This window comes from Crocodylus siamensis, chromosome 1 (assembly GCF_052110815.1).
Source record: "Crocodylus siamensis isolate JL-2025a chromosome 1, ASM5211081v1, whole genome shotgun sequence".
Classification (NCBI taxonomy): Eukaryota; Metazoa; Chordata; order Crocodylia; family Crocodylidae; genus Crocodylus; species Crocodylus siamensis.
The window spans coordinates 372,105,009-372,117,243 of NC_143395.1; the positions used below are offsets into that span (position 1 = coordinate 372,105,009).

Genomic DNA, 12,235 nt, shown 5'->3' on the forward strand with positions numbered 1-12,235 from the left:
CTGCCCCATTTGTTCTAACTCATTCCACTTACTGTGAATAGTTTGCAATCCTTGCTACCCACACTAAAAATGTAATTTCATCTGTCATATTATTTTCAATGAACATTATAATAACATTTTCAACCTCATATGAAATATAATATTCTGGAATGCAGAATAAATAAGTGACTCATGTAATAACACTACAAATTAATTAAGAACTAGATTACAAAAAATAGAGTAGCAACAAATACAGATGACTAAGCCCTGTATTTGGTTAACCACTACAATATTTTAGTCTTGCACATGCAAAAACCCCAACCCCTCCCTTTCCCCCCCAAAAAAACCTTGTTATTTTGGTATTTCCATGGGAGGTAGAGACCTGAGAGCTTCTTCGTGCTAATATTTTTCTTATAATATCATATAGTCAATTATCTGCAATTTGATTTATGAAGTCCATGTATTTGTTGTTGCTATCTGATTTGTTTTTTCTCTTTCTAGATTCATGATGTCTTTTGTTCTTCCAATGTATGTTTGTTAACATATATGTTTGGCCAATTCCCTTCAATTGACTGAATCACTTCCTGAATTAGTTGGAAAGTTATCCTGTTCACTGAAGGCATTTTTTGTAACACATACAACCATCTGTAGTTTCTGTGTAATCATTATTTCCTTTGAACTCTTGCTACAGGCTATTAGGTCAATGATTTGAACTTTCCAAGAATACTAGGATTGTGGTCAGTGATCTTTTTTTTCTTGCAGTATGCTTTTAGTTGGATCACAATGGCCCCAACCTTGCAACAGCCTACACATGCCAACCACAACTCCCTGTAATGTTCCTAAGCAGTTGTCTTCATATTTCTTGTAGAGATATGATTTGTTAGGAAAGAGTGACTGTGAGCCAGTACACAGGGCTTTTCTGCAATGGGATTACCATCATGATTAAAGTTAAGTGCAAGTGTAACTCTTTCCTAGAATTAGGAACAACACTATTATTAAACAGGACAGTATCTGTGTCTCTGATCATTGGGATGAATTTTTTGATTTTGTAGAGAACTAGGAATATGTGCAAAACATAAAACTGAATTTTCTACACTTAGTGCAGTGGAAAGATTAACCATTTTGAGTGTGTGATTTCCTCCCAGAAAAGTGTTATTCCTATGGCTTTACTCCCACTATTTATCCTTGCAATAAATTAACAATATTCAATAGCTGAAACTTCAGATCATAACCAAGTTCTTTCAAACTGATTTATATGACTCAATATTTATATTTTTCACCTTTCTCTCATTTTACTCACTGATATTACAGCTATATACTTAAGTGTAGCTGGCATGTAATGCTATGCAGTGCTAATTATATATTGCCTTCTTTATATGCAGGAATGGTAAAATAAACTATCTTGGTATTGTTGTAGTTTAATGCCTGGGATCTGAATTCGCAGTGGATTGTTCAACTGGGTGGATCTTAAACTGTTATTCTTTAATTCCTGTTGGTAGATGCGTCCCTGAGGAGTTTGCTACTGGGATGGAACTAGGAAAGCCCCATACCCTTTGACTCAGAAGGATTTCTGAAATATGCCTTCTGCTTCCTCTTTACATGATGTCCTTATCCTAGGAGATGAACTTCAGAAGTGTCACTAGGGTCCATTTCATAGAGGAAGGTCATTTCATGCAATAAGAATAGCTGCCATCTCATAATATGTCAATAAAAACTTAATTCCACTTTTATGACCTTACTTTTTCGGGGTTTGTTCGATTTTATTTTAATTTTATGTACCATTGGAAAGATGGAAAAGCATTTAATCATGATGCCTAGTGCACTTTTAAAATACAGCCCCACTGAGTAATCCTGAATTATGCTTCCCACCCCAAACTATATGTGCTGAAACATCCATATTTTCTGCCGTGTTGTATCTAGTTAACCAGAGGAAAATGGGTCTGAGTGTCATTCCAACAGTTTTAATGCTTACCAGACTCACCTGCAGTTATACACTTACACACCTGGGCATGTTTAACACCCATGCTTGATCTCTAAGTAGAAAACATTCAATGCAGAAATGTAGGGTTAAAATTAAGGTCATGAATGTATCCATTCTTATAAGTATGTGAAAATATTTGTGGATTCATAATTAAAACATCATATGTATATTTGTTTAAAATATTATATATTATGTGTGTATGCATGTATATACATATATGTCATTTTCTAATGTATATGTCTGCATGATTTAAAGAAAGTTTTCTGTAGGGGTCAGGAATATCTGTATTCCAACAAGGCTAAAACATATACCCCTGTATTCCAGTATGCCACTGGTTCATTTTGTAACCATGGGGAAGTCCCTTTACCATTATGCACTAGTTCTTTCATTTGCAAAATCAGAACTACTCTTCTCTATCTGTTTCAGAGGATTGTTGTAATTATTTGGCTAATGTCTATAAAAGCTGTGAATATATAATATGCCAATTACATTGCCATTAAATAATTAATAACTAATTCACAATTATTATGTTAACATTAGGTTTTTTTTCTGAGGATACATACTATCTTGTGCCAGTGTTTTTGAAGAAGTATTGATTGTAACATTAATCAATTTCATTAATAAAATGGCTGAACTCAGGTCACAACAGGAAATGCACAGGCATGGAAAAGTTACATGGAAAATAAGGGAGTTCTTCTGGGCAGATGTACAAGCACAGCAGGACCCTGATCTCAACTCCTGGATGCTTCTTCAGTATAAATGGTAAGTCATAAATTACAGCCTGAAGTTCTTTAACATTTAAATGTCAACTAGAAAAATGAAAAGCATCCACTTTTTATGTAATAAGGAAGAGATTAGTCAACACCGGGGGAAAAATAACTTGCTTGGCATGTTTAATGCACGGTGTTAATTTAGCTGGTTGAATCTGGCAGCCAATTGAAGTTACTGTTCTCAGGAGGGTGGTACAAAGTTTCAGGTTGATACACTGTTCTCCTCCCACAGCCCTCTAGCATGTATATAAACTGTAAGCTCTTCCAAGCTGTTTGCCAGTTCTCTCCTTAGGCTTTCCAGGAGCAATAGAGGACTAAAGATGAAGATCCTTTTTTTATCCATCTTTTCCATTTTTCTGTTGTCTGCTTTTGACAGAGCAGACTCTTCTGCTCACTATGACAAGATTTTGACCCACAGTCGAATAAGGGCACGTGAACAAGGGTAAGTACATGACTTAACATTTTAAAAGGGAGACTTATTTGCTCCCATATACATGTAAAATGAGATTTGTGTACTGTGCCTACATCTCAATTTTTAAATACATTTATTATGAAATAATCCAAATGACTATTTGTAAGGAAACTGCAAAAATAGACTTTCTGAACTATTGGAAAGTTAAAAAAAAACTCTTGGAGATAAATAAAATGTAGGTACTTCTGTATCATTAAAAGGTTATTATATTTTTGTCACAGATATAGTAAGTGATCACGTATGTTTAAATGGACATTTGACCAAGATAGGTGTACATCTAACACTATTTTCTCTCTAACATGGTTTTTTTTCTCTCTCTCTCTTTAATTCTGTCCTGCTAGAAAGTTTGACTGTGTTCAGTTTTCTTCTGGTTTGTAAACTCTCAGTGAGAGCCCATGGTAAAACTTCTGTTCCTAGTTTAGTAATACAAGAATGTTGTCTGGCATTGCACTCAAACGCAGTGAATCAAAATCATTCTTCTGAGTGAAGGTGGCTTAATAGTAGAAAATTGCTCTCAGAGAGAGAAGAAAAATGTTTAAACAGAGCTGTTTCCAGATATGTTGGTGAAATTGATCCTTTTTTTAATTGTACAAAGCTTCTTCCTCTTTCCAAGATGAACTGAATTTTTTTTAGAATAAAAAATGTTTAAGGTTTTCCTCTTCCTTGAAAGGTTATATTCTAGCACTCAGATGGATAAACTACTATACTGTAATAATATACACATTCATGGCAAAATAGTTTTGCTCCTTCAAATGTTCTTTTAAGAAAGTCTCTGGGTAGTAGAACTTTCTGACTTTGTTATATGGCAATTTACCCTGGTCCCACATAATTCTTAGCTTGTTTATTTAGGTGTGCTTAGTATTCCAAACAGTGGCAATCAAAACAGCTGATTTAATTACAGAAGCTGTGGTCCCCCCCTTGAATAAAGAAAAAAGTCACCTTTCTACTCCTCCCCATGACCTACAACCACACAGCTGTGTACAAGATGAAACCTTTAATGAAAAGAGCTTGAAGGTATTCACAGCTCAGTCCCAAGCTGATGGTAATTCACTTAAGGGAAAAAAAAGTAATGCATAATAAAGCTTGATTTGGCACAGCTAACAGGCTCAATTCATTAGAAAGAGGGGGCTGAGTTAGCATAAATAAGCAATCACCTTTCCCTCAAAGGGAGGGTGGTCTTTCCAAGGAACCCTGCAGGGCCATCTCAGGAGCTTGGACTGTGGCTGTCTGAAATCACACCTGCCCTGGGAATTAGAACCAGATGTTTCTCTCTCTCTTTCTCTCTCTCTCTCTCTTTTTTTTGCTCCTGTCCCATAAATATTATACTAGAAGCTATTTTCAGTCACTCTCTTTCAAATATATATGAAGTCCTTTTCTCTCATCTGAATTGTTTTACCCTCACCAGGCCGAATGTCTGTGCTCTTCAGCAAGTCATGGGAACCAAAAAGAAGTACTTTAGCACGTGCAGAAACTGGTACCAGGGAGCCATCTGTGGCAAGAAAGCGTAAGTGACACCTACTCCTATTTCATGACCATTCCATGCTTAATAATATATTCTTACAGAAGCCTCCAAATGTTTGCTTCAAATTACAAATTCCCATTGCCAGCAATAGAAATTCTGCAACTGTTAAGACAGTGTTTAGCAAAGAAATGCAACTTGCTTTATAAACAGTAATTGATTTCAGCAACCTACTCAGAGGTAGGTGTTAATAAAGCTGGTGAAATAAAGGATAGATCTATACAGACAGACATGATTGTAGCATATACCAGCTCACGCTAGGGAGTATCAGTAATTAAAGCAGTATAGACACAACTGTGTGGGATTTAGTGTTTACTAGAAATCAGAGTACTAGTCTTCCTGGCATTGGGTATGTATATGGTTGTTAACATTCACTATAGCTCACACATCTTCACTGATATTGTTACCGATGCTTATCCCATTAAACAAAGAATATCTAATGTACAGCCCACAGGCTGTATCCAGCTCATGGAGGTGAGTCATTCAGCTCATGGGGCTTCTTGTTTTAGCTGCCAGTGTTGAAGGAACCTCTGTTTATGCCAGCAGCAGAGTTAACTCTGGCACTGTTTAAGTCCATCACCTTGGCTGCCAGAGATGCAGATTCAGCACAACTCTGGTAGCCATAGTGATGGGGGAGTTTGAGCAGCAGCGGCTTGCTCTGCTTAACTTTTTGACCACTGGTGTTGACACAGAAGCTCTGACAGCTGCAACAAGAAGACCTGCAGGCCGGATCCAGAGGTGGGTCATCCAGCCTGTGAAGAGCCCAATAGTCCAAACTCAGCCTGCAGGACCAAATGAGTTTGAGATCCCTGAATTAAAGACCGGGATACTGGTATATATTACAACTACACCTTCTTTGTGCAATCTAAACATACCCTCAGACTGAAGTTAAGTGACCTGGCCAGTGCTAATATGCAAGATGGGTTGGGGGGACATGGAATTTAGTATTCCCTGGCTCTAGTCATGTGCTGCCACTATGCCTTTAACTACATGCCAGAGGAGGAAAGTAGGACTAGGGCAGTTTCACTGTTGAGGTTGATACCTTTTTTTGCTTCATAGATAAATATGTTTCTATAATTTTTGTTTTAAATATGACCTTAGGATTTCCAAATAAAATCAGTTGTCTCACTACCCTGTGGTCGGTGAAGATAATGGGACACTATCCATCTCTGACCATCTAGTATTTATGGGGCATAGATACATTAGCATAAGGAACTAAGCCAGAACTCTTCCTGACTTGCATTTCTCACTGCTGCTATGTTGACTAGAAGATCTGACAGAACAGTTATCCTTAGAATTAAATATTTGCAGCACAGAGGCTTTTTTTTTTTTTTACATTGGAAGATTGTAGTGCCAAAAAAAATCTGTGCCTAAAAAAACTGGGGTGGAGCGTGTGAAGGCAGCATACACCACCTAAACTGGAGATTGGCCAGCCAGAGCAAAGCTCTGGATGCTGGCCAGACTCCATGCATCAGATCACTGCTGCTGGAGTCATAGGAGGCCCCAGGACCCAATATAAGGCTGCTGGGGCCAGTCCAGGTGCTGTCCCCAGCTTCCCCTACCTCATCCAGGGCAACTTGCTACATGCCAGAGCATGCACGCATGGACGTTCCACAGGTACAAGTAGCAGTGGCATAACTATGTGCCACTGCTATTTATCCCTGGGGAAAATACCTATGTGTACTCATCTGGTCATGCCCTTAGAGGTTTTTTGGAAAATTCTACTCCTAGACTACAATGAGTGGATAATAGTGGACCATTTGAACAGGAAGTGACGGAAATCTTAACATTTACATGGTTAGGTTTCAAAATCAATTTTTGAAAAAGGAGGATACATACTTTGTTGGTCTCTTACATTTGAACCAGAATACATGAATATGGTTTAAAAAAAATTAATGATCAAAAGGGCCTTTGGTAAATGCACCATGATTGTCACTAATGTCCTTTTGACTTATGTCTGGGCAACTTTTTTTTCAGATGAACCTCTTTTTTTTTTTCTTTTTTTTTGCCAAAAAAAAGAAGACTGGGACTAATTCTTCAGCCAAAGACATTTAAAAGTCAACACACTTTATTCAACATTTTCAAAATTAAACATTCTGATTATATTTTTATTTTTGAAAATGACTGTTTCGTCAATATTTTTCCTAAAAGTTTACGTGTTCAAACAAAATTTAAAATTAGAGCAGGTTTAAAATTTTAAAAATTCAACATTAGATCTGTGAATTCATAATAGTCCCTGTGGTTGCTACTGGTGCTGATCAGTGTTGGAAGGTCATGAGACTGTTTTGCATTTCTGAGATTCCTGGAAGACATTCTGTGTCATGACAGAACTCTAGAATGGATCCTTATAAGAAATTATGGGGAAAGACAAAGAAGGAAGAGGTGAAGGAGGTCTCCAGTCTTCTTTATGAGAAAATATTTTCAATGTCTTTTAGTGTAATGTGGTTTTGTGAGGTCAGTTATGCTTTTGATATAATAATGAGGATATAATTCCAGCACATAATCTTGCCTTTCAAATATTCCAGTGATTCTCAGATCAGTTCAGACACCAGGGCTAAGTACAGACAGTCAAAAAGCCCAAGGCTGAATCGATTGAGTCTTTGCATCTTAGTCTAAGCTGCAGAGATTAAACTGAGAAACAACTGGACAAACATTCACTTTTGATTCAGGGAATGCAGCCACATACCTGCAGTGGCTCAGGCCAGAAGCTAGGAGGGCACTAGAGCATGGTTCTTTGGCACATAGACAGCATGGTTTGTGTGTTTGCTTCCTTTTCCTGCTGTTTCTGAGGTCTCTGTGATTTGCAGTTCAGAATCACAACAGTAGAATACTATGTGGTTCCTTATCACTTCTTCCTGCTTCCAGGTGCCTCTGGGATTTCTAGTCCACAGTCTCAGCCAGCAGTAAGTTTTTAATAGGGCAGGGCACGGCAGCTCTGTATTCAGGGGAAGGGAAGTTTAATCCCCCTCCATGGCCCCAGACTCCAGCTGGGATTTGCCAGGAGGGGGAGCAAGAGGGAGAAGTCCCTGCTTTCTCCCCCACACTCCCCAACCCTCCTCTGTGGAAGCAGACGGCACAGCCCAACTCAGGACTGGAAAACATGCTGGGATGCTGAGGAACTGTGGTTTTTTTAATTTGAACCAGAAAAGGGTCTGGGACAGAAGTTTCATAAACCAGTTTGACCCAAATCCGTTAAGTCTAATACCACATTCAACCAGGTTAATCTTAAACCAGTTTCAGCCCTTTTGAAATTAGGTTGTGTGCACTGAACTTCTGTTCTGTAACAGGTTTAAACCAGTTTCTGATTACTTAAACCGCTTTATGTCTAACTTCTGTCCCTCGCCCAGGTGTGAAATCTTGGTCTCACTAAAGCCCTTAGAATAACGTCCATTGACTTCAGTGAGGCCAGGCTTTCATCCTGGGCTTTCTGCTATTGTAAACTGAGATAAAATTCACTCTCCATATTTCCCCAAGAGGTTCAGATAAGTAACAACATTATTATGCTCCTAAATGGGCTTATGTTATCTGACTGAACAGGCAAAGATACTGCTTTAAATTTTCAGAAGGTTTCCTATAAATTTATAATAATAGCTAGAATCTATAATGTTTAAATACATTAATAATAATTAATCCGATAGATTTTGACAAGGTGAGTCTGCAGAAGGATCATGATCTGGATCATGGTCTATCTGCTGCTTTATTTAATGTGCTTAACTCAGTTAGTTATACCTCAGATTTCAGATTCTCAGAAAACAATGGAGATTAATTTCCAGGGCTCAACTTGGTGCCACAGAATTTTTTTTGATCATCCCTCTGACTAGAAACCAATTTTTTTTTAGTTTATTTAATTTTCTTTCACCATTGGAGTCTGTCTTTCTCCTCCAGATGGCATTGCAATTCTAACTCTTTCCTTCAGAGTATATTGTGTCAGTGGTCCAGAGTACTTATTCACCTTCTATGTAAAGTTTGCCATACCGCTGACTTCTTTGGCATTATACCTCATCCCACAGGAAATACATTAGGCAGAAGGATGTTTCCTTCAAATGATTTAGTCTGAACTTCTTTGGAAATTTTGAAGGCTTTCTTTGGAATATGACCTACCCATGCAAGTTTACTTCATAAATGTCATGTTTTAGCAGTACCCTGTCCGTGAAAGTCTACTGAGTGTTTTAAGATGACATGGACAGTATTCATTACTTTGCTAAGCCACAGTGGTAACATGTGTTATTTTTTATGGCAAGAGACATCATGAAGTGATCAAAGAAATATTCTGAGAAAATAAAGAGATTTTACAGTACTCTAAATAAAGTCCTTGAGGATATTTTGGGATCACTGAAAATCACTTTGCACAAAGCTATCACACCTTCTTAATTCTTCTTAATTTTTCATGCACTTTTAGGTTAAGCGATGACTGAAAAGTGTATCTAAGAGGGAAAAAAAAGTAGCTCAGATTAAGTTTAAATTATAGAAGTATTGGTAATTTGTGATTACAGTACAGCATCCAGTCCTCTCTGGGGATCTCCGACTTGTAATGGTGGAGAGGCTTGCATGTTCCAATGATCCTGAGAGCAAGGCTGTCGGGATCTTCATGCTCCTGATAGGGTCACCTATGGCAGCAAAGTAGAGTGGGAGATTCCTGACTAAGAGCGAGTCAAGAAGACCTCAATGGTGGACCAGGCAGAAGAAAAGTGTAACCCCCTTTTCAGCAGCTGTAAAGGCAGATGAAAACTGAAGCAGATCAAGGGTCTTCAATTGTCTTGGATTCTATGCCTTGGACTGAGATCCTTATCGGTCAAGGACTGTGCGTTTGGTGGCATGCAACATCAAGCTCATGCTGAAAGAAGTCACGCACAGGCATCTTCCTTATGGGAATTATATATCTCCTGACTCATTATTAAGACAATCTTACTTGGTCGCAAGTGACCATCCATCATCATCAGAGTATCTAGTATAAATTAGCTGGTACTTAGAGTAATTTTATTGTTAGTAGGAGACTTTGAACAATAGTGTATCTAAAATGAAACTGCAGACTTCACAACAATATTTCTTCTGGTTTTAGCAATGCCAAAGTTAGCAGTTTTCAGATCTTAAATACTAAAACAGTAAGGGTGGCATTTTGTTTTTTGGGGGTTTTTTTTTTGATCAACTAAGTCCTCATTTCTTGGTCATCTACAGGGTATTATGACACTTACACTCCCAAGAGAATCTTACTTTTGGAGTCATGCCCCTGTACACATGGACAACTATATGCGGCTACATAGCCACATAGACTGAGCACATATAGTAGCTTCCACAGCACATATATGTGCTCCTTGTAGCTGCATAGTGGACTTTGACATCTGAAAATGGAGGAAATCAAAACCCATATCTATGGAACTTAGTTTCATCAATGAAGAGGGGCTGTGTGTATGCACCTCTTCTGTTTCCATTGCTCTGTATTGGGGCACTTACCTGAAAAACCAGAAGACCCAGGGTATGGGCCCTTCTCATCCAGAGAACGTTTGAATCTGGGACCCTCTTACTTCCTAGCTTAGTACACTAACCACCACACCAGAGGTCAGCTACTTTTCAGTACCTCTCTGGTGATCCTTTTGAAGCTAACACAGCTGTTGAGAAATCAGGATGAAAGGCAATGCAGGGTGGAAGCTGTGGAATGGTGGTTAGCATGCTGTGTTGAGGAAGTCAGAAAGACTCAAATTTAAATGCTTCCTGGTTGAGGTTGGTCCATGACTCAGGAGCTCCAGCTTCCCAAATGAGTACCTGACCCACTCAGCTATTTGCAGGGAAAAAAGGAGACTCTCTGTCTCATCTGTGTGTGACTGTTTAGCTGTCTACATGAGTTCAGGAATTCCCCATGGCACATAAGTGTCAAAAATGCCCTGAATATGACCACAAAGTGGCCAGTTAGATGACCAGGAAAGAACAGAATGCCACATTACATGTTCAGGAGATAGAAAGCCTACTTACTTGCTATCATTTCCTATCTACTATTATATGAACAGCTTTTCAAAATGACCTTCTGAGCTGAAGGCCCTTTAGAATTAAGGGTCCCATTTGGACCATGGATGTGTTTGTGGATATTAAACAAGACAAGAAACCATTTACAAAAAAAAGGTGTCCTAAGGCTGCTCTGCAGTTGACAATTTGAAGTTGTCAAATCCCCAAGAGCCTGCTCTGGTATCCAGGTATAACAATCACCAGAATGCACTGGCCACGAACATTTTACCCTGGGAATACCCACTGTCCAGAAGTATAAGACAGGAGTGGCATTGAGCTCGTTTTCTTTGCTTAAGAATTCAGCATTATTACATAGCTATCCATGTATTCATTCAGTCTTGTGTGACCTCATTATGTGCTGAACTGGCAGAGTTATGTTGATGAAACTTCTTGGAGTGTAATGTTACTGCAAAGACAGCAGTAGCTACCTATCTTCATATGTTCCGTATATGAAGACCAATAAGCAATCATATCCAACAGTGATTTAAAAAAATGCTACTGGTTCTAACAGCCACTTGGTATAAGATCTATTAGGTTCACCCTCCCCACAGGTCATAATAGCTTTGGATGGCCAGATTTGAATTCCTAGAGGTCCCTCAAAGGAAGCATGCTGTATGTTAAAAGGAATATGATAAGCCAAGGGTATTGTAGTTCTTGGCCAGAGAAGCATTTTCTTTGTCCATTATGTTCTTTGGCTGATGTTCTACTTCACATTCATTGTATTTGCATCAGACTGTATCTTTTCTCTGCTGAATGTGGTGAAAAGAGGAAACCTGTTATTTCTTGTGATATGGCTCTAGCTCTACCCTCTCTTTCCTATCACCAGAAGCAAACTGAGATAGCATAAATACACAGTACATTTACCAGATTCCTTTTAGAACACTTTCTGCCTAGAAAAAAGTAAATTTTCTTATGATATGCTGGGAAATATATGGGAAGCAGCTAATTGCTGTTCTGCTGTGGAGACTGAACAAGACCCAGCTTCTTTCTGATTACTGCATTTCACTTGTGTATAACTAAAGTTTTGAAGCCCAATTTTTAACTCTTAAAATTCAACCTTGACTTATACACAGTATCACCATCCCCTGCAAGCGGCACCAAGCTTGGCACTTGGCTGGTGCAGCCCAGGCAACACCACTTGCAAAGGATGGGGATGCACCAGCCAAGCACCAAGTCTGTTCTTGTCTGCTGTGAGTGGTGCTACCCAGTGCCAAGCCAAACCTCATCCCCTGCAAGTGGCACTGTCTGGGCTGCACCAGCTGAGTGCCAAGCCTGGTGCCACTTTCAGGGGATGGGACCACAACAGCCATGTGCCAAGCCTGGCCCTTTCACTGTGAGCGGTGCTGCTGAGTGCTGAGCCCAGTGGTGCCTGCTGAGCTCTGAGTGTGGTGCTGCTTGCATGGGATAGGGCTGGGCTTAGTGCTCAGCAGCACTGCTCGCAGGTAGATGAAACTGGGCTCAGCACTTGAATGGCATGACCCCATCCCCTGTGAGTGGTTCCAGGCTTGGTGCTCAGC

General features: G+C 39.1%; 1 protein-coding gene across 4 annotated transcripts in view; it reads left to right on the plus strand.

The window, feature by feature from the left end:
* Positions 1-3,006: 3,006 nt before the first annotated feature.
* The window catches only part of POSTN (periostin), a 43,636-nt gene continuing 34,407 nt past the window's right edge, over positions 3,007-12,235 (plus strand). For 3 of the 4 annotated variants that reach the window (XM_090027148.1, XM_090027166.1, XM_090027157.1), the window contains exons 1-2: positions 3,008-3,172; positions 4,608-4,706. In XM_090027148.1, coding sequence (XP_089883274.1) covers positions 3,051-3,172; positions 4,608-4,706 — 221 coding nt within the window. In that variant the 5' untranslated portion in view covers positions 3,008-3,050. Of the gene's footprint in view, positions 3,173-4,607; positions 4,707-12,235 lie in introns of all 4 variants that reach the window. The other variant, XM_090027174.1, reaches the window with a different exon arrangement.